The sequence below is a fragment of the Pleurodeles waltl genome, chromosome 6 (assembly GCF_031143425.1).
Source record: "Pleurodeles waltl isolate 20211129_DDA chromosome 6, aPleWal1.hap1.20221129, whole genome shotgun sequence".
In the NCBI taxonomy this organism is placed as follows: domain Eukaryota; kingdom Metazoa; phylum Chordata; class Amphibia; order Caudata; family Salamandridae; genus Pleurodeles; species Pleurodeles waltl.
This window is the reverse complement of record NC_090445.1, coordinates 149,899,762-149,923,563: the sequence shown is the minus strand read 5'-3', so window position 1 is coordinate 149,923,563 and position 23,802 is coordinate 149,899,762. Positions and strand designations below refer to the sequence as shown.

General features: G+C 44.5%; 1 protein-coding gene across 1 annotated transcript in view; it reads left to right on the top strand.

Moving 5' to 3' along the window:
* The first annotated feature begins 406 nt into the window (after positions 1-406).
* Positions 407-23,802, top strand: part of P3H4 (prolyl 3-hydroxylase family member 4 (inactive)) — a 102,063-nt gene continuing 78,667 nt past the window's right edge. The window contains exon 1 of the mRNA XM_069237657.1: positions 407-1,114. Coding sequence (XP_069093758.1) covers positions 590-1,114 — 525 coding nt within the window. The 5' untranslated portion in view covers positions 407-589. The remainder of the gene's footprint in view (positions 1,115-23,802) is intronic.

Sequence of the window (23,802 nt, the reverse complement as noted above, 5' to 3'; positions counted from 1 at the left end):
CCCTGCAGAATCCCCTGTTCATCCTCCCTCCCACCCTTACCAAATTTGGAAAAGGGAAAAAAAATTCCAGATGTGCCCCAAAAACTTTTTTCATGACTTTCAATGAACAGAATTCTCGAGCCGGGTGCTACGTGTAGGGGAGCAGCGTGTGCACGAGACAGGGGGCAAGAGAGGGGCGTCAGGGGGCAAGAAAGGCGCAGCAGAGGGGCGGCAGCAAGGGGTCGGGGCAGGGGCAGTACTGCTACACCGGGGCAGAGGAGCAGGGGGCATAGGGTAGCCGGGGCATAAGGAGTGACAGCAAGACCTGCACCGGGGCAGAAACAGCAGGGCGTTTGGGGCAGCTGGTCCATCAAACGTGACAGGAGGGGCAGAGGGCACCAGGGCAGGAGCACGGGGGCGGGGGCGTAGACGGAGGGAGCAGAGGAAGTGACTGCAGGGCGCAGGAGGTGCACCGGGGCTCCTAGGGTTCAGGGCCAGCTCCAGGGGGCAGACAGCACTGGGCGGACCCCTAGGGCGTGCAGTGGGAGCCCCGGGGTGCTGCACAGGGCACCCTAGGTCCCTGCAGGTGTTGCCCCCAGAGCGAGCTGCCATGGACCTCCCCACTCGGCTGCATCTCCCCCAGAGCGTCCGCCTAGCCATGCTCTGGGGGCTCCTGCTCCTAATGGGGGCCCCCTGCACCCGGGCTCAGTACGAGAAATACAGCTTTCGGGGCTTCCCCCGGGCGGACCTAGCGCCCCTGACGGTCACCTACAACCTGGCGCTGGAGCACTACGAGGGGGAGAGCTGGAGGGAGACGGTGCGGCTCCTGGAGCACAGCCTGCGCTTGCACCGCCTCCTGCGGGACAGCGAGGCTGCCTGCGGCCGGGAGTGCGGCCTGCAGGGGGCGGCAGGCACCCCCGACCCCCAGGAGGGCTGGCACTGGGAGACCGCCGAGCCCCTGGAGGGATGGCACCGGGAACTGCTGCTCTTCCGCCGCTTGCTGCACACCGCCGTCTGCCTGAGGAAGTGCAAGCAGGGCCTGCCCGCCTTCCAGGTGGCATACCCCAGCCGGGACACGCTGCAGGACTTCCAGCGGAGGGAGCCCTACCAGTACCTGCACTATGCGCTCTTCAAGGTGAGTTGGCGGGATTGTGGGCGCTACGGAGGCCCTTCTAGGCGCTAGTGGAAGAGCATACAATGTATATAGCCCCTTGTAGCACTGCTTGCTCAAATGCTTAATGGCCTCTAGGCTCTGTGAGGGACTTTTGAAGTTCTGTGTAGACATCTTGAAGCATATATATATATATTGGCGCTGCTGAATAGTTTTGAGTGATTTGTATGTTATTTTATGTGCTGTGGAAGCGCCGTGTGAACTTCCCTTAGAGACGTTAGAAACGAATATATGCTATTTCGAGTGCCATACGTTTCTTCAAAATTTAGTTGGCACTCCCTTTTGCTATGTAACGTATACAAGCCCCAGAATAGGAGCCTTAAGTTATGTGATTTGTAAGCAATTATAAAACGATCCCATTAATATATAACGCGCACTTCGTGGGTGTTCTGCTATTTAGGCCTCGCTAAAGACAGCAATAGTTGTCCACAACACCTGTTGTTGTAAATACTTTATTGTATACATAAAATGGACTTTGGCTCCGCCCCAGAATAGTAAAGTTCTATCACCTCATACTACTGCCTGTTCGGATGTGCCCTTCCCTCTTTAAATTGCAATGTATGAGGAACTATTTAACATTTTCAAAGTACACTAATTCGTCATACATGCATTTCTTTATCCAATATGTGCAGATTATGCAGAAACATTTTTTATTTTTACTGCAACATATATTATTAATTACGTTTGTCAGTGCCGAAGTGGTAGCCTGACCCGAAGATGGCCACCAATGTTCTTTTACATTCGTGTGGGCTGACACCAAGATGGCTACCCCAATACTAGAGTTTTGGCTTCCGTCTATCTTTTAGCATCCCAGGAGCTCTCTCTCAACATGTCACTGGAATGATGCTGCTTTACGTCTTGTCTGTCTGTTCCTTTTCATTCCGCTGCGAGGCTGCTGATTGATGTCCTCCACCCCACGAAGCGGCCATCCTTAAGCTCTGGAGCTCACATAACCTGACCATTTATTTTTCGGCGTACCTGCTGCATCCATCCCGTCATTTTGACGTGGGACTAATTGGGCCAAGGACCAGGGCGCCAATCTCCAGCAGGTAGCGGGCATCATGTGTTTTCCTGGAAGGATGGGGGACCGGTTTTGCAGAGTTGCTGCAAAATCTGCCCCTAGTTACAAAAGCAGCAGCAAGCTCGCACTACCCCCTACTAGACCTCACACCACCCCCTACTAGACCTCACACCACCACCCTGGGGCTGGTCCGACAAAATTGCCTGTGCTGCTTTGGGTTCCCAGTCCAGGCCCTGAGCTCCAGAAGGGTGAAAAGTACTGTTTGCATAAAGGTCCGGCAAACAGCAACTCCCCTCTCTCTTGGTGTTAGAAATGGGGTCTTAAATTGGCAGTAGTATGCACCCTATCCAAGTAGGGTCCCTCACTTTAGTCAGGGTAAGGGAGTCACATAACTAAGACAACCCCTGCTCACCCTCTTGGTAGCTTGGCACAAGAAGTCAGGCTTATCTCCGAGGCAATGTGCAAAGTATTTTTTCTCTCTCTCAACCATAGCCACTATCTATTTATTTATGTGAGTTAAAACAAGACCAAAACAACAAAAATCCAACATTCATAAGTAAAGATATGAATTTTCAATTTTCTTAGTAAAGCACTTAGAAACACAATAGCTCCAACTGGAGCTATCACGGCCGCTTGACAAAGTCGTTCCCAACAGTCCGATGCCAATCATAAGGGAGTGCTGGTCGATCACAGAGTTGCATGGACCCCAGGTACAGTGCCTTGGAAAACTACGAGGAAACAAAGACTTTGCACGGAGTCAGGGAGGTGAGGCATCACTGGAGCCAGTGTGGCATCAGTTCCTTACTGCTACCGGGCAGGTGATGCATCAGTTCCTTACTTCTAGGCAGGGGAGGTGAGGCATCTGTTTCTTCCGGTTCAGGAGAGATGATGTGGCATTGGTGGCGATGTGTTGGATCCCCGCGACCCAGCAGAGTCAATGAATCCAGCATGTCAAGATGCAAGCCGATGACTGCGGTTTTGCGAACACACCACGGGGCCAAAGGTGCTGGAGTTGGGTGTCACGGACGTCAGTGACACGGCACTTCGGACTCACGCTGTGGCCGGACTTTGGAGGCGCTGTGGCGGCATCGGGCTTGTGTTGCAGCTCCCGGTCGTTGCACTTAGCGGGAAGCATGGCTCCAGTTCAGGGGGCGGCATGGAGTCGGAGAGCAGCGCCAGTTCCCAGGTTGTTCTGGGGTCGATGTGCTTATTCAGGTGCAGGTGTCAGCTCTTTCCACCGCTGTAGCTCAGGAAGACCCATCAGCCTGATGGTGGGTTATCAGGATATGCAGGGTACACCTCAGCTCCCTTTGCGTGTGTTACAGAGACAGGCAGAGGCACAGAATGGTTGAGCAAGAAAATGCCCACTTTCTAAAATCTACTGTAATAAAGAAAGGGGTATGGCCTATAAAACAGCGAGGCTAGGCCTATCAAACTACACAAAAGAAACAAGAGCCAACACTGTAATTGACTTGGAAAAAAATATTATTTACAATGAGAAGGCAAAACCAATTACCTCTCTCTAGTATTAATACATGACATTTATCCAGAACAATTGTAATTGAATAACATATATCACCCACAGAAGAACAAATACAAAAGCAAGCAATTACCTCATATAAAAAAAGTTTTGTGGCACTGCACACAAATTACATACATCAAAAACATATGACAATTTACAAATTGAAAAACAGAAATTGACACGGTTCTGCACCGATTTGAAAGAGAGAACTCAGAGCCTAACTCATTTGCAACATTTTAAGGCTCCTCCTTAAAGAGCAGAAAGGCGCAGAGGCGTTAATTATGTCTTTGTGGTAGCTCAAACAGGAATGATGTGCAATAGAAGACAATGCTTTGAATTCTCCCTGAAGGCCAGATCTTCTTTATCAGCGCTCACCGCTGCTCCCTATTGTTGATGCGTTTCGAACCCACTCGATTCAAGGGTTCTCTTTTGGACACAGAACACCAATCATCACTCAGAGAATGATGTGCTATTGACAGTGCTGGTTGTGGTCAAGGATGGACATAGAGGTGGGGATTTAAACTCCTTGCTCATGAGAAGAGAAGCCAATTTGATTTTGGAATGTAATACTGCTACAGTGGGGTTGAATGACTTCAATGAATTACAGCATTTATTGTAACTGTCAATTGTCAACTATAGTGTTTATTAATAATTTGCTCACAATTCCACGAACTTGCCAGTTATAGTATAGCAACGTGGGTCCCCCTTTGGCAGATCACACAACCTTTGCACCGTGGGACACAGTTGTGTCTGAATGCTGTTCAGCAAAGGATTAGTTCTGTAAGCATACCCTTCCAGTACAAAATCCTATGCATAGACAAATTCTTACACATTCCACTCATTATATGTGTGCTGTACAGCGTAGTACACTTTCAATATGGGGAATGTTTAAAGGAATAAAACATTTCTCCTCGTCAGCGACTACTTCAAGGAGGTATTATTTTGTGGCAAAGCCAGGTCTAACTATCTTGGTTGAAAGAACTTTGTGGCAAAACTAGGAGTGCTTGTACTAATTTGTGTAAGTAACGCCTCCCACCCATTGATTCAAGGTGGTGCAAAGCAGCACAAAGCTCTGTTTGCGCTGACAAAAGGGCTTTTTTCAGTGCAAAATACCATTGTGCTAGAAAGTAAATTCCCTTGCAAGAACTTTGCTGCTCGTCGTGACTTTGCGCAAACCATTAGTAAATCTTGCTTGTATTGTCAGTAACCTGCAAACACGAGCTCTAATCCTGGCTTACCCTGAATAAACTCACTGTGTGTTCTTGGGAAAATCTACATATCTATGTAAATTGTGAGCAACAGGAAACCAGAGATCCTCTAATTTGATACATATATCTCTTATTTGTATAGGGCAAGTCTGGCTGATAAGAAGCTGAATTTTGTACATGTTCACAGATAATGTAAACAAGTGATTGGGGAAGCAGCTGGTTCTGAAAGTGGTCTGCTACCTCATCCTGATGTAGTATCCTTCAAAGACATGGAGCAGGGGTGAGGGTGTACTGATATGTGGACATTTTTCCAGATTCTGGGCAGAAGGATGGTGAAATCCTGTCACCTTATGTCCTGGCCAAGTGGCATTGGAGGTGGTGAGCTTGTCATTCGGGTAGGTGGGGTGCTTGTTTTGATGGCTTTGTAGGTAACACTGTTGCTTGTCAAGATGGTAATGGGTGGGAGTGATGTTTGTATTTGTATCTAAATCCAACCGAACCTTATATATCCAAAACGCCCTGTGAAGAAGGAATCAAGCACTTCATCTGGATTGTTCAAGTGATCAGGTGCACACATGGCGTCAATGCATGAGAATTTGAGAACACAAGTTTACCGTAACTATTCCACAATGGAAAAAAGGAAGCACATATATTGATCTACTAAACATGTAATTCTAATCTTGGGTTCCGCAGTAGTATGCGACTTGCTGCAGAGAACTTCCTCGTTTCGTCAGAGGTAGTAAGCACTATACAATTTTCTGGTTCCAATACTTTTTAAAGTTACAATATTAGCGTCTCTTCAACCATTTATTTGATGAGGAAAAGGTTTGTCCCGTGCCACTCCGACTGAAAACTTTTTATTTCAAGGAAAGCAATTGCGTCACTAATTCCGGAGTTATGATTATCATTTGACAGAGAGAACTTTTCTGTTTTTTTAATTCGTACAATGTCCCGTTTAATTTAATTGATTGCGTTTGGTGTCACCCAAAGGCAGTTTTCCGACAGCAGATAAACCCTGGAGCTCCCACCTGTGGAAAGAGTGTGGGCTATGCTCGGAGTATAGGGTTTCACAGTCAGACTACAAGGGGGCTTTTGTAAGTCTCAGCCACGTGACTTGGGGCCATGTTTTTACGCCACCCACGCCCACTGTGTCCACGTGTCCTTTCTTTTACATACATTTCACAGTATGTGGTACACGAAGTCCACTCGCCGTCAAGGCGCCTAGATGCGTTCATTAAGGACGGTGCTAAGCGCAGGTAGATGACAGAATAATGAACGTGCCTTATATTTGGAGTACAACTTGTTAATATATTGTGCTTCTTTGATTTAAAATGTATTAAAGCCGACGTGTGAGACTATGGTGAATTAAAAGCACTCAAAGCTGCGATAGGACTTTCCTATAACAAACCCAAGCCCACATCTTGATCCTGTTTGGCGATTTTCACACTGAGACCTATTTCGTTTCTTCTCTAGACCGTCTGCGTACGTCACATTATTATGTATATCCGGGCCCCACCCCTTCTTGTCTTTTACCACTTAGTTTTATGTTTGACAATGTTCTTGTAGTATATACTTCTTACCGCGCTCCCTCCTTTCTGCAATGCCCCCTTCTCTGGCATCCGGATGTCAAAGGGCAGAGGTCAGTCGTAAGGGGCGCATCTCAGTGTCTGCACACACAGCCCCCCCCCCCCTCCTCCGCAGACGGGGCTGAAGAGCAGAAGCTGGCTTGTTTTCTACTGTGCTATTAAAGCATCCCTCCCCCAGGCCAGAGTTGTAAAGGAGGAGGGGAGAGAGAAATGCCACGTCCCACTCCGAAGGACCCCACGGCTTTAAACACGGAGAGAACAGAAAGAGACCGCAACCTGCACGTTTTGATAGTCAAATCTGTAGTTACTGAGAAAAGAAATCGCATTTCTCTGCCACATACCGCTTCACTCCGTTGAAGTCTGTTTGACCTGTTCATCTGGAATATATTATAAGCGTGGCTTCCAATCTGAAGTATGGTTTGCTTCTTCTCTGCAAGCAGACTGCGGCCTACAGACCCGTTCAATTGCAGTTTATGTTTTCTGTCTTTTGTTGTGGTGTTAATAGGGTGGCATTTTTATCACGTGCTGTTTGGGTTGGAATATATCAGTAACAAGGCCTTTGCTGTCCAAAAGGCAATATGCTCTGTTCTACATGGTTTTGATTTTAAAACGCAAATCGGTGTCTATCGGTGACAATCTACTGACTCAATTCGCGAATTGGTTTAGTCATCTCGAATTACAGGCCCAGATAAGGAATCTGGTGGTTGGGTAAGGGTTTTTTAGCGCACCCTGTATACACGGACACTGTTGGTAACCTGAGTTTTCTATTTGAAAATAGAGTTTACCATGCGGAATTCAGCCCATACTACACCAAATTGCAGATATTGATACTTACAGGGACTTTTTCCCTGATAAGTTTCAGCAAGTTTAACTAGTTGAAATTTACTCGAGAAAAATTGTAGGGGTGTTTCAATGCCCGCAAAACTTAGAACTTCTTTATATGTGTTTTAACCGGAGTAACTGCACATATCAGAATTTCATATCAGGCCAAATCGTGTTTGGGGCCACAGTGTAAGGACAATTCAGTGTTAAGGAGCACAGTTTCTGTTGCAGAGAAGATGCTCTGTGGGTGGACGGTTAGGAATTAGGGGTATGGATGGTCACCAAACCATAACTGTCTCCTGAATCAGGCAAGCACCAAGGGCCTCCATTCACAAAGGCGGAAAACAATTTACACAAGTTTAATCCACATTTGGAGATGTACAGTTTGACGGTTCAAAAGGATTTATCAGTATAACATGTGGAAATGTGTATTTTTAATTTTCCCAGCCTTACTCTCCACCAAATATCAGATGTGAGTAAAATAACGATATAAAGCACGTACTCCTGCCTTTAACAAGAGTTCTTTTGTGTGCATTTCCAGAGCAGAAAATACAAATGTTCGTGATAGCTACAGGATTACATTTTTGTGGGTGTAACTGCATTTTCAGGGTCACCTCCATTACCTACCACTGCCATTGGGGAGAGAAAAACACAATACTAGTATACTTTTCATTGTCATAACTGTACTTTATGCTCCAAAAATGCCTAAATGTTGATTGCCTCGATTCAAATTGCAAATTCCTTTCTCTGTGCATATTAGATAACCTTAGGCTCCCAAAAACCTCACTTTTGTCTGGTAGACTCTTCCCTTCAGGAGCAATGACGGTGTCACAGTTGGACAACACACTGTAAACAATTAAGAAATGCGGTAAGCATTGTCCAATGCAATAAGTTCAGTAGACTTACATTTAATGAAGACAAATAACCAAGAATTAAAAAGCCAGATAAATAATTAAAATACTTGTTCCTATAACAAACAAAGCAGGTCTTTGAGTGATGAAAGTGCTTGGGACTACTATGTGGGAAAATCAGAAATTGCATCCATGGCAGATCTTCAGGGTACCCACACATGGTACACCTAGAAATATTGACGTTAAATGGGAATCGTTTGCATAGTTGGGGTTATCCTGAAATTGTGTTGTGTATTTTTCGTTCCTGTAACAGTGCTGGACATCCACTTCTGAAGAATATGACATATTGAGATAGCCAGTTCCTAGGGACTAACCAGCCTAAAGGGCACTTTAGCTAACTGACTGTGATAACTTTCACCCCGTGGTGCAGATGATATCAGAGTGAATGTAGTCTCCGGTGAGATTCAATAGAAAGAACCAAGTGGCCACTCCCAGGATGGAGAACACACTCAATTCACCTTGTTGGTGGATATTTGCTCTGCTAATCGTTCTAGACTGAGAATAACTGGGCCTTATTTAGAGTTTGTTGGACAGGATACTCTCTAACAAATGTGGTGGATGTCTTATAACCTATGTTACTTTTAGTACATTGAACAAGATATCTGCCACATTTTCATGGGCCGTCCCAGCTGTCAAACTCTAAATGAGAAAGTGTCAGAGAAGTACTGGCACCGGGCAGTACCAACACAAGGGGGTTGTGCAGCTAGGGCTAATTGCCCTGGGCCTGCCTCCATTCAGGGCCCTGCACCTCAGCTGAAAACACATGATTCATGGCTCATAATAAATTGAAGATGACAAGGTCTTATTAGTGACTCTGCGATTTAAGACTCAGAAGGTCATCTCCTTTCCAAAAGCCACTTTGGCCCATTTTGTGGTAATTCTGGACAGGGAGTGCAGGGATAGTTAATTCTCCAATTAGCAATGCTAGAGTGTGTGCACACTGTCCTAAGGGAGAAGCTCTATGCTTTCCTCCTCCACTTCAATAAACAATGATGAAGTCAGTCATTTTCTGCAGCAGGACATTTCAGAGTTCATTCATACATACATGGGAACAAAGGTAGAGGGGGTGATTGGGGTAGGAACATGACATAGAAGGAAGAAGAGTTTGTTTTGGGATAATAGGAGTAAAGCCATTGCAGTGTACATTGTATATTTGCAGTGTGCTGATCATATTTGCAGCTGGGCCAGTTTCATGGTTAAACAAGAAACAATCATACATAGCGCTTCTTGTTTGTGTTCCACTTGTTTCTGAGTGCAAAAGGTCAAATAGGCAGATTTAAGAGCCCCTAGTTCCCCTGTTAGGGAGGGCCGAAGAAATGGCACAAAAAAGTGCGCCCTTTTTTCAGAACTTTTAACGCTTGCTCAGAGCAGGGGGTAAAAGGGAGTATACCATTATTTATAATGGGCCGTTATGTACTCTGCAGGAGTAGCGCCAAAATGTTGGCGCTACTCCTGCAGAGTACATCAATAGTGTCCAAATAAATAACGCTATTGCCTCCTACCCTGCGCCTCGGTGCCCTGTATTTTAAATATGGTTTTCATGAATCCCTGAATGGCTTTAGAAATAGATACCAAATCGAAATTTGGAAGGCGGATGTTCAGGGCGTCCTTTCCATATCAGATTACTTGTTTTGCGAAGCGACTTATTATTAGTTAGGCTGGTTCACAAAATAAGTTAATAGCCACAAACGTTTGGTGTTCAGTTTGCCACTAATTGTTGCAACAAAGTTTTTAGTAGATCCAGCCCATATTTGTGAGTGAATTTGTTCAGGATAATAGGTTAATGTCGTACTATTTATATACCTTTTCCCCAGACTTTCTGTTCCTCCTTTTTTTCTTTCTCTTTGTTTCTAATTTTTAGTTTTTGCTTTTTCTCTACTCTACTCTTGCTCACCTGATTACCGTTTTCTCCTTTCTCAGTCACCACTTACGTCCCTGAGCCCATTCAACCGATCACGCGGCTCCCCCATTACTTACCTTTGTCACGCACCTTCCTGGCCGGCTGGCCCAGGTATGAGCCACTCACGTGGTCCTTCCGTTTGATTTTTCAACCCCATTACTATATCTTTACTCTTCTACTTATCTGATCTCTTTGTCTCAGTCTTTCCCTTTACCTTACACTCGTTTCTCACTTATTCCAGTAACATAATGGTTTCTATCCACCTTATATTCTGTCCATATACCTTTGAACACATTATTTCTAGATTACACAACACAGTGATTTACACTTCTTCTCAAATCTTGCACTTCGGGCCCTAATCACTTATTATGTTTTCCAGATTTTCTAACCTCTCACCTATCCACCTTTCATTTTAATACCCACTTTGCCTTACACAGAGCTCACTGGTCATTATTACCATTTTTGGAGTCTCCTTCACGTGCTCTCCTACAAACACATTTTTGTGCCCATATACTTCTATATGCCGAAACTCTTGTTTTAATTATCATTTTTGCAGCCTTGATAAAGTCACTGGTGTGACGAAACACGTGTTGGCTGTATCACGCTGATGACACAATGATTTCCAGTATCTACAAATAAAAGACACCCTCTACAAACAGGACTTGAGACTCCTTTCAACTTTGCTTCATAGCAACATAAGATAAGGGTCACTCATCCCTGCCACACTATTGGACTATACTATCGGTGTGCTGTGGCCATTCTTGTCCAGGTTAATGTCCTAGTTTAGATATTTGTGTGCAACCTATAAAGCCCAGGTTTAAATCCTGGCAGATCTCCTCAGCCTTTCATCCTTTCAAGGTGGATAAGAATTACTATGTTAGAGGACCCCCACCAAAACATTTTTCCCCAACCCAACCGAAACTTGACTGGGTAGCAACTTGAATCTGTCTAGGCCAAGCTGCAGGCTGGCTTCAAGGAGTGAGTGTACCTGGTAGCAGGAAGTCATAGCTACGCGTTGTGATGGCTAAGGGCCATATTTAGAATGTGGCAACCTGTGCATTGGTCCACCAGGGCAGGAGAGGGATGTACTCTACTGACCTACAGAGGACTGAACACCATTCCTAGAGATCTATGCCAGGCAGCTCCTCTGAAGGCACTTGGGGCTTTGCTAAGCAGGTGCCATGTTTAATGCTCTGCTCATCAAAATGTTTTGTTTTTCTAAACAAGCCCCCAAAGTAGAAGTTTGTTATTGGAAAAACAATAAAGAAATATCCCTGGCACACTGGTAGTTTACTCTAAGGGCCTCATGGATATTTCTTTGGTTTCCTGTTTAGGTCAACCAGGCTTTCCCTGGTGGACCAGAACATAAAAAAATGTACGTCTGAACGCTTGCCTTAATTAAGGTGGATGATCTGAGGTACAGTGTAATTTGGGTTGTCAGTCAAAGGTTTCCACTGTTATAGACATTGTAGTTTCTGCCGACGGAAACATGGCATTTCCCTTATGAAGGGAATGTGCCTTTTGAACAGGGTCACCATGGATTTCTTTTGCCTTTTTGATCAACCCAGTTTTTGTTGGCCATAGAACTCTGCACAGTTTACTCCTGTTAACCAGTAGTAAAGTTCTTGTTCTCCTTTCAACACAGTAACATTGATATACATCTGATTGGTTTATTTAAATTGCCTATAAGTCTCTAATAAATTGTACAAAGTGTACCCTTGGCCTGTAAATACATTCTAACGGTATGCTGCAGCATTCGTGCCTTCCACTGCAGTAACACTGTAAATAAAGCACATCTCCAGGCCTACTGTTGTAGCCTAGGTGTGCAGTTTTAAAACTGCAGATTTGACCTGGCTAAATACCACCTCTTAATAGGCCTAAATCTCCATTTTAAATGTAAATGTGCCATGCTTAAGCAGGCTTTACTGCCCGTAGGCAGGGTGCAAGGTTTTTAAACTTAGGACACGTAACATTTTAACATTAAACATGTCCTTACATTTAAAGATGTCACACACTTTGGGCCTCATTACGACCCGTCGTGGTCTGACCACCGCCAAAGGAGTGGTCCGACCGCTTTGACAGAGGTCAGACTGCCACATTATGACAGTGGTGGTTGTGCCACAGTCGGACTGCTGGCACTGATAACGCGTCCCGTCTTAGATAATTTACTTTGTCTGGGACTCGTTTTAGGCTAATTAATCTTTTGACCCTGATTGAAGACACCTTAGGACGAGACAACTAATCAGCATATAAATCACCAGGTCAATAATTTTCTCCTTAACCAATATGTCAAAGTAAACCAATCTAGATAAATGCATTAATAAAGTTTGATCACACCATGACCGTTCAACCATGAAGAACCACAGAAAAATTAGTAAGATTTACGTTATTTTATTCCCTATTGATTACACTCTACTAGCAAGTTTATTAGTCTCAAAACCAGTAAACACATCAGCAATGTCACAATATGGCAACTAGAATAAGACTTCATCAAGGCAAAGATCATAAACATTAGAACAAATCACGACGTCAACATGGATTAACTTTAACAGAGTATCATTAGCGCATTATTCAACAAAACATTGATTCAGTCATTTGTCTATTTGCGTCCGTTTTAGTGAACTCCTTAACTAATCTCGAATTAGCATTGGCATGTTGGGCTTCATGCAGAACAATTTAGCAACACAAATTTAGAAAATATCTAGCTATGGTCTCTATCAAAAGGTAGCAGTTGGTACCTAGAAAGGAAAGGCAAACAGACAATTACAATTTCATTATCATATAGTTACCCTCCGTAATGGGTCAGCATACAGAGTCAGTCTTCGTTCTCAGCACATCAGTTGATTCGCCATCAGTCAGGAGACACAGCAAAGTTCGGCAAGACGGGCAATACGGGACACTTCCCTCATAAGGAGGAAAAGTATGAATCAGGCAGGACAAATATAAGGATGGTTTGAAGAATTAAACAGCAAAGTCTTTAAGACAGAGTGGCGAAGTGTCTAGGTAATAGCAAAGGCACGTAATGGCTGATTTCCCCTCGCGTCACAGGCTTATATAATACCATTATTGTACAGTCCCCTAATTTCCAATTGGGCAAAATTTGGTGCATCATTATCTCCATCCAATAATCAGGTAATCACCTCATTAGAATTGTCACTCTAGAACAGTTTTCACGTAGTTTATTGGCTCTTGTCATTGACGTCTCCAACAGGTAGAATGTCAGGTACAAATTCTTATTCTCTCAGGCTCAGTCAGTAGTTCCATTGTCTTTACCAATTCAGGCGACCTTGTACGTGTTGGAAGTTTACACTGTTGCATTCAGCAAGAATGTCTCCTTGAGCAAGTCGAGTCTCATGAGAAAGAATTTACTACGGTTACACACATCTTCTAGCTTCTGGAAAAATACAGCTACATGTCCTTCAGCAAGTCAGCACATTGCACGTTAGAAAAACAAATTTAATATGAAACCGGGTAGCTAGGCCCGATTCATACTAACTAAGGCCTAGTTATTAATTTCTAACGACATCTTAACATATAACTCTTAATGCCAGTACAAAATCATACATTAGTACATTAATAATTCATCATTAGTCAATTTCATTTATCATCGTATATATTGATGGCCACTCCCCGTGGGCACATTTCAAACACGCGTTTAGTAAAGCACAGCAATACAGTTTCTATGCGGCATCATTAGGCATTAATTTGCAAACATTTCATGTTAATTTTGATTATAATAGCTACACTCCAACAACCCCCACTCTGATGACACTTGTCATCACACAGATCCATTCCTTAACAATCCTTTACCTTTTCAATTCCTTAATTTCAATTTCTTCCTTTTGCTTCGCCTTTTCGTATTTTGCTCGGAACATTTTCTTCTTTTTCTTTTCCTCCCTCCTCGCTTTATATTTTGCCCATTTTACCTTACTTCTTTCGCAGATTTTGCTCAATAACCATAGTCTGAATAAACAAGCCAAAACAATTACTATTCCATGTATTAATTTTTCCAAGAACCCATGCCAAAGACCACTAAACCAACTTCCCACACGCTCAAATCCCTCTCCAACCTTTTCCCAGACTCCTGGTTCTTTCAGTTCCTTCAAATCTGCACTATCTCTTGTTAGGTTAGTAAGCATACTTCTAATCTCATTACTATTATCCGGTATATAGGCACAACAGTGGCGCTCATTAAGCATCTTACAGACTCCGCCACTTTTCGCTAAAAGAATGTCTAAAGCAAGCCTATTCTGAAGAGTCATAGCCCTCTCCGCAGCAAGTTCAGTATCCATCAGGAGTATAGCCCCTGTGAAGTTTGTCAGCATGTTATCCACAATAGTAGAAAACTTTCGAATCTTTATGGAGTTCAAAACAACTCCCACTGAAGGAATTATTGCTCCAAATATGTCTCCTACTACACCAGCAGCAGTTTCTCTCTTTTGTCTAGCACCAAGTAGTTCTGTCACTTTCGGAAATTTCTTTAAATCATCTAGTTGATAGATCTTTGGAAAAACTATTCCCAAATAACATGTCCCATACCATCCCTTTGGAAGACGGTAAAAAGCACTAAGTCCACAAATATAATAGACCCCTGGGATCGCTTGATCCATTCCATTTAGCATGAAAGTCCATTTATTCTGAAACAAAAACACATGCTTACACTCACTCGTTCCCACAAACACATTATCATAATATGACTTTGGCCGCGTTATGCAAAGCCTACCTACATGTTTTGCATCTAAAGCTAGCTTTCCTTGTTCCCTGATCCCATTATTACTATTACTAAGGAATGGTCGTTGCTGCAAGCCTTTTTCTAATTTCCCCTTTAGAACCCTCCTTCTATCTTCAGTGTGATCTAAACAGCAATTTTCTACAGATGTAAGCAAGCATGTCAAATTATTGCGGTGCGCATATGAAGCACTAATTGTCGTTCTAGGCTCAAAGAATCCCTTAATCAGCTTTATAGCATAATACTTAGCTACACTATTCAAATCTTCTATGATAGGCACATAAGAGAACACCAAATCATAGTTTGAATAAAAATATTGCACTTCCTTTTCATTATAAAAACGCGTTAGTAGCAAGCTACAACTAATCCCGTATATTAATGGCAAGCTGTGATATGTAACTCCCTCTTGGACTGAAAGAGGAATTTGTGTACACACGTAACAAGCCTTCGCATCCATAGCTCCCCTTTTGTATTAGTACTTTGTATCTTGCTCAAACTTATCCCACGGTGTTAGTGTAGCAGTCTCAGAAACTGTGGCATTGTTAGCTTCACTCTCATCCACCAAACGCATCTCCACAAACAGAGCTATAAGGAATATCACACACATAACACCCAAAGCAATACCCAGATATTTACAGCGCTTATTCCCCTCAACGTCCTCTCCTGACCTAGGCATGATCTGTAAAGAATCAGAAAGTAAAGTACCACAACCGTAATCAACTAATAGGAGGATGGTTAATAACTCTTCCACAAAGCTAATGCAAAAGTCTTTCTTCAGCAAGTATTTACAGCTCTCTCATTCAGTCCAGGGTCTTTTGTCAATCCAGTTAGCAGCTTGTCACAATCGGTTCTCGAAGTCAATTCAGGTTAAAAATGTCACATCCAGTAATTTATCAGTCTCTTCTCTCAGGTTTTCCCTTTATTCAATTTCAGCTTAACTCAGTCTCTTTTATTTGTAGCCAACTTCAAGTACCATACTATTGACCTGGAACTTCACGATCAAAACAGAATCCCAAGAACTCTTATTGCCACTCGGCTGACGTTGCATAAGCCTATTCAGGACGTGCGTATCTTCTGTTTGCAATTCTCTTTCTTTTCAACTTGCGGTCCCCCTGCAATTCTCCTTCACTCAGATCTTCTTTCCTTGTGGTATCGACCTCTTCCTCTATTGTTTCATTAATGACCACTTTCTCCTTTGCAGCTTGCGACTCTGGCCACTTACCTCCTCTCAGTGTCCTTTTACTGTTTGGCTTTTCAGATTGCTGTTCAATGCCCTCCTCTTGTGCTATGGTGTTTTCTCTTGATGGATCTGCAAGTGTCTCAGCAGGAGTCTGAACACTATGACTTCCCTCCGTTTCATCTCCTTCGCCTTCCGGGTCGGTCAGGGGTTCAACTTCAAACCCGTATCAGTCTGCTTCTGGGAGAACCTCTCTTTGGGTCGGTCCTCCTGGTGCCTCAGTTGAGATAGGCTCACTGTCACCCTTCTGGAAATTGTTTGCTGTTTGAGTGACCAAGCCGTCCTCAGCGGGCTCCCCTTCAGTCTCAGTTCCTCTTTGACTACTCTCCGCCCGTGAGACTTCCTTCTCTGTAGCAGTTAATTTCGACAACTCAATTTCCTCATCAGTTGGGCTTCACCTTCCTTGTGTGACTGGCATGGATCCAGTTTGGAATTCCCACACATTTCACAGCAGTAGTGGTTGTCAGTATCACTTGATATGGCCCCTTCCAACGTGGCTCCAAACACGACTTCCTGACGTGTTTCTTGACAACAACCCAGTCACCGGCTTTCAGATTGTGGCCTGGATCATTTATCGATGGCAGTGTGGTTGCTTCCACCTGGTGAGAGAAAGAGCGGACCACGTCAGCCAGACCCTTGCAGTAGTCCAACACCATATCCTCCGTGATAATCACAAAAGCATTTGCAGGCACTGCGGGCAATCTCATAGCTCGGCCCATGAGAATTTCATGAGGAGACAGTCCTGTTTTCTTGTTAGGTGTATTTCTCATTGACATTAGCACTAAGGGCAATGCATCTGGCCATTTCAAATTGGTAGCTGCGCACATTTTTGCCATTCTCGACTTCAAGGTACCATTCATCTGCTCCACTAGTCCTGAGGCTTTAGGACGGTAGCTACAATGCAACTTCTGTTCAATGTTCAGTGCGGCACATAAGAGCTTAACCACCTCATTGTTGAAGTGACTTCCTCTATCTGATTCTAAAGAGATCGGGAACCCGAAACGTGGTATCAACTCCCTAAGCAGCAACTTCGCTACTGTGAGACTGTCATTCCTACGTGTAGGGTAAGCTTCAATCCAGTGACTAAAGATGCACACAATCAGCAAACACGTACCTCAGACCTCCACACCCAGGCATCTCAATAAAATCCATCTGCATCCTGCTAAATGGACCTCCAGCTCTCCCCATGTGGCTCAAATTCACCACGGTCCCTTTCCCCGCATTCATCTGCTGACAGATGATGCACCTGTGACAGATTACTTCTGCGGCTTGTCTGAATTTTGGATTGAACCAATCGATTTTGAACAACCTGATCATGGCGTCTCTCCTAATATGTGCTTGCCTATGGTAAAACCTTGCAAACTGTGACAAAAGACTGTTTGGCAAAACCATTTTCCCCTCATCTGAAACCCACAAATCATCAGGTTGTTGTACACATTGCATTTTAAGCCAAGAACGTTTCTCTTCTCTGGTGTCAACCACCCTCAATGCATAACCTGTGCATGCTTCATTTTCAGTTTCAGGTAACAATTCCCACTGATCCTTGAACGATATACAGTTCAATGCACAAAACCTTGCGACTTGATCTGCATATCTGTTTCCCATTGACACAAAGTCTTGTGATTTCATATGAACGCTGCTTTTCACCACGGCAATTTCAAGAGGAAACTGAATCGCGTGCAACAACTCCTTAATTCTTTTACCATTTTTCACTGGAGAACCAGAAGAGGTCATGAAACCCCTCTGTGACCATAGCTGGCCAAAATTATGGACAATTCCAAATCCGTATCTGCTGTCAGTATAGATAGTCACTTTTAGTTTGTCAGCGGCATGGCATGCTCTAGTAAGAGCAACCAATTCAGCCACTTGAGCAGAATACACTCTCTCGAGCCAAGATGCTTCCAGGATACCGGTGATTGTACACACAGCGTATCCGGCTCTCAGTACTCCTACTGAGTCTCTCAGGCATGAACCATCAACGAAGATAATGTAATCATTCTCCTTCAATTGAGTATCTTTAATGTCAGGTCTTGGTTTGGTGCACAGTTCTGTTACCTCAAGACAATCATGTTCTACTTCCTCAGCATCATCAACATCTGTATTCTCATTGGGAAGCAAAGTTGCCGGGTTTAACACAGTACAGCGTTTCAGTGATACATTAGGTGACCCCAATATAATAGTTTTGTATTTGGTCAGACGGGCATTTGTCATGTGCTGCGTCTTGGTTCGGGTGAGTAGTATTTAGACTGAGTGTGGGACCATTACTGTTAAGGGATGTCCCATCACTATACCTTCACATTGAGTAAGGCTTGGACCAACTGCTGCAACTGCATGCAGACAACCCGGTAAGGCAGCTGCAACTGGGTCCAAAGTAGCTGAAAAATATGCTACCGGACGGTTTGCACCTCCATGGACCTGTGTCAGGACAGACAAAGAACAAGCATCACGTTCATGACAAAACAGTACAAAAGGCTTTGTGTAGTCAGGCATACCTAAAGCTGGAGCCCTGCACATGCACTCTCTCAGTTCAATGAATGCTCTCATCTCTTTCTCAGGCATAGTTAGGGTACCAGGGCCATCCTTAACCTCCTTGATAGTCAGCCTCACCAAAGGCTTAGAGATAATCGAGAAGTTGGGAATCCACTGGAGACAGTAGCCCACCATTCCCAAAAACATCCTCACGTCTCTTTTGGATGCCGGGGGATTCATCTGCAATATGGCTGTCACTGTCTCTTTAGAAATTCTCCTCGACCCTTTCTCAATTAGATGGCCTAAGTACTTCACTTCTTTCTGACAGTCCTGCAGCTTCTTTGGGGACACTTTATGTCCGTTCTTTCCCAAATGATTCAGTAAGGCAGTAGTATCATACCTGCAGTCATCTTTCGTTTTGGACGCAATCAACAATTCATCAATGTACAGTACTAGAGTTGAATTAAAAGGCAGTTCCAATGATTCCAAGTCCTCCTTCAATATCTGATTGAAGATGGAAGGCGATTCTGAAAACCCTTGAGGAATTCGACACCAACTGTAAACCTTGTCCAAGAATTTGAAACTGAAGAGAAATTGGCTATCCTCGTGAAGAGGCACAGAAAAGAACGCTTGAGACAAGTCCACGACTGTGAACCACTCTGCATCACATGGAACCTGAAACATGATCACGGCTGGATTTGGCACTATAGGGCAACATTTTACCACTATCGCATTAATTTTCCTCAGGTCTTGGACAATTCGAACTTTCCCACAAGGCTTTCTCAATCCCATTATTGGCGAATTACATGGGCTGCTCATCACTTCTTTTAAGACCCCTTGCTTCACAAAGTCTGCAATTATCTGAGTCACCTGTATAAGGACATCTTGTGCCATGTGGTACTGCGGTACCTGGGGAAACACGGCATTCGGCTTCACATCTACTTTGACTGGTTCTATGCCTTTTATCAGTCCCAATTCCTTTCCTGTCAAGTCCCACACCTTCTCTGTGACTGTTCCCTGTAATTCGGTTGGCAAATCGGCCACTGTGAACATTGGGAAAAAGCTTATCAAAGGGTACTCCTCATCTGTGGTCTCCGTCTCAGGCTCTGAGATCTGCCCATCATCTCCTTCATCATCACCGTTTGTCTGTACCTCAATTCCCTCATTGGAGCAGGTGATCGAACACCTCGTCTTCCACAGCAAGTCTCTCCCCAATAGGGACACAGGACTTGAATCACAGACTACAAACCTATGTAATCCCTGAAAGGTACCAATCTCGACTTGGACCGGATCTGTAATTGGATTAGTCAGGAGCTGATTTGCCACTCCTACCACCTTTATAGTACGCCCTGAAAGTGGCAATTTCGGTACTTCTGACTGTAGAGCGCGTAGCTCATGTATCAACCAGGAATGAAACTTAGTGACCCATCACCTTTCCCTGCACGTAAGGTCCCCTCTGATCTACTTCTAGGGACGCTGCAAGCCTACACTCCTCACTATCCGAACAGTCATCCGACCATTCATAGTTTATTCCATTCTCACCACGCAATGGGAACTGTTGTACTGCATTATTTTGACTCATTGTTTGACCTGTGACCTGTCGAGGAAGCATCACCTGTTGCTGTCCCATCGGAGCTAAAGGCAACTGCATTTGCTGTCTAGGTACCACAGGAATCTGCTGTTGTATTTGCTGCACCTGCGCTGGATGAACACGTGGAATCATGCATTTGTTGCATAGGCTGGAAGTTCGGGTTTGAACCCCTCATTCTTGGACCCCTCACATTTTGAAATGCACTGACATCATTGCTTTGTTGAACAACACTATCCTGCACCATCATTGGACATTCCCGCTTCCAGTGTCCCACGCCCCCGCACGCATGGCATGGTGACATCTTTTTCATCCCTTGCGTGTCATTTTGAACCACAACAGTATTCAAATCTGGACCTCGGTTCACAAAACCTCCCCGACCTCTGCCTCTTGTTTGCGGCTGGAACATTCCGTTCCCTTGAGGTTGCTGCTGTACCATCTGCTGTACTCCATTTCCCTGCATCCCTGCCTGAGCTACCTTGATTTGCATCACCATCACCTTCTCCTTTAGCTTTCTTTGCTTCAACTCAATCTCATTACTACAGTATTTTGCGTACTGCAGCACCTCATCAATCGGTTTCGCTTGCCAACAGATCAAATGATTCTTAATCATCTGGCTAATCTCTTGTCTTAATCCTTCAACAAATCTGAACACAAGGTGATTCATGTATTTCGGTTCTATGACCTCGGTGCCACTGTAGTGTTTGAATGCCTTTAACAATCTCTCATAGTAAGCATGTATCGACTCTTTGCCTTCTTGTGCCGTTCGATCAATTTTCTGCCAATCAGTAACTTTGGGCAACACTTTCTGCTTCAAGAATTCAATCACCTTATAATAGTGCTTCATCACTTCAGGAGACGGTGCTCCCGTAGTCCTGTCCCTTGGCGGTTCCGCTGTCGGCCAATCCACACTCCTCTTGCACTCAAGCCACAAATCAGTTGGAACTATAATCTCAAACAGTGTATTCAAGTCTTCCCAGAGACACTTTGCAAGCTTCACAAACATATCCGTTTGCTGATACAACTCTATTGGCTTTTCCCTCAGCCTGGGTAATCATTTGTGAATGACAAAATGTCACCCCTAGACATCGGGACATGAACTAGAACCCCTCCAGTTGTCTCTCTCATCGGTAACATCTTTATTGTTCCCGTGTCTGGCGCAGCCTTCGCCTGCTGCTGTTCCAGGCAGTCACTTTTCCTCTTATCTCTCTTCTTCGCCCACCTGCCTTCCCACTTCTCTAAAGCTCCCCAAACTTGAGCACTCTGTAGTATCTCCTTAAGGTGTGCCTTCATCCCAGTAGACCTCATATGATCAAAATCTTTAGGTTCGAAGTCTAACCTAATACTCCTCTTCAGATGTTTAGTATTGTCTAAGTCTATGCCGTATTTGTCTGCCAAATTTGCTAACCTCTGGTGCACCTTACTCACTTCTTTGGTTATTTTCGGGCACAGATATCTTAATTCTGCTTCAGTGTATGATTCTAATCTGTTCACTCCCATGCTCCCTTCTACTAGCTCAGCTGCTTCCACTCCCAACCTCACAAAATTCAGGTATTCCTCTCTTTCTGATCGCTCTGCTGTCGCAGGAGTAGTCTGTGGAGTGTTAAGCTTGTCTAACCACTCATTCAACTGTTGCACTGTCAAGCCTTGCAACAAGATATTTCCAGCCTGCACCATCAGGTTTGCGACATGTTTGCACTCATTACCCGTGGGGTTAGTAGACCCAAACCTGCTTGTCTCATTGTCTCTAAAGGAACCCCAATCAGACTGAAGTCCAACAAGGATCTAGATCTCTCCGCTATCTGTTCTCCCGGTGTCATCCCTTGGGAGCTTCCTGTGAACCCTCCTCTTATCACCTCTTGAGTCATTACTCCTTGGTCACACACACTAGGTTTTGCCTGTGCATATAGCGGTACTGGCGGACCAACGATAATGGGCAAAGATATAGCAGCTGGTGCCTGGCCATTTCACAATCCTGGTGGGGCATTAACTCCCATAGCTTGATTCATTACAGGTGCCGTAACTGACTGCGGTCTTGTGACTGAGGTATAATTCGGAACCGCCTGTTGCTGCGGCAGCAATTGTGGAGTTGGCTCCATGTGCACTAACTTTGATCTTGTGTATAATGGATCAGACGGCACCATCAAACTCGTAGTCGTCTCTAATACTGGGACATCAGGGTAGAGCCGCTGAACTGGTGGTGGCTGCAACTGTATCTGCGTCTCGGGTGCAGTGGATACACTAGCACCATTCTGTATCGGAGCTGATGTGGTAGTATTATTTGTCTGTACTGTATTCGTGATCCCCTGATTCTGTGACGAACTTACAGGACCTGCGTTAGTACTCGGTCTGTTGTCATTTATGGCATATGTTGGTGGTCGATCATGTAACAACTGATTGAGAAACTCATCATCATCCGAATCGTCTGCATCCACCCATGACTTCTGAGTCTCCTTTTGCCTACTAGAACCCTTGTCTGTTTTACAAGTTGCCTTTCTTCCCTGTGTTCCGGCTTCTTGAGTTATTGCCGGAAACATCCTAACTCCGTCTATGATTTCCCTTCTCCACATCTTAGTCTCACTATCCCACCTAGCCTCCGCTAGAGTCTTTTCTGCTTTCCTCATTTTCCTCTCGAATTTCTGTTGCCTCTGTCGCATGGCCATTAAATCCCAAATCGCTAACGCCTCAAACTGAGCTGGTCTCCGAGGCGGCTTTTGCTCATTTAATGCTTTCCTCAAATTCTCTAGAATGGTTCCATTCTCTGGAAACGCCAAACACCCATCTTTCTCTGTTAACTTCCACCATTGCTTTAGCCAAAGACATGGCACGACCCCCTTCTCCTCCATTACGGCATAAGCCGGAGTATCCTCTGGCGGTGTAGGCTCCCCCACACTTGCTGTAATATATGCATCTCCCCTCAAAGCACTCTTTAAAGCCTTGAAAAACTTCATTTTTGCGTCTTTTATTTTGTTCAGAATCGAATCAGGAAGTGACTAGTTCCCAGAACACTCTTCGCCTACCTTCTCAACCAATTGCCTCTCACGGATGGCTGCCAATCCGTGCGCGACCCTTCTCACTAGCTGACCTATCCCAGCGCAGCTCCAATGACGTCACACCCACACACACTGCGGCTGACAAAGTCTTACGGCTTGTCTTCCTCACTCTAAATCCACACAAAACTAATGCAATATATTGCGAGCACCTTAACAAAAACTCAAATTTGCAGGTATACTACAGGAAGGGTAACACAATCGCTTCAGAACTTTACAGAGATTTCACTTGAAGCCTCGGCCGCTACTCTCTCCTTCTCAGATCCCGCACCCACAAGCAGAATTCGACCCGCAAATTCTACTCTCGACTTGTCAATGGTTCGTCCTAGTACACATTAGAACTTACCAAATCTCCATCGAAGGTTTCATTCACACAGTTTGACTCAAACTCGACTCGTCAACCACGCCCGATTGACCTATTAAACAGCGCAAATTACAACATATACCAAGTGTCTCATACACTTATCAATATACTCCAGAGTCTTAGACCACGCCGGGTCCGTACATCACCAACAACCACATGGACAATTATTGAGCACAAAGTGCCACACTCACATGAAGTTAGCCGACTTCCCTACTCTCATACTGCGGAGTACACCCACGCCTACT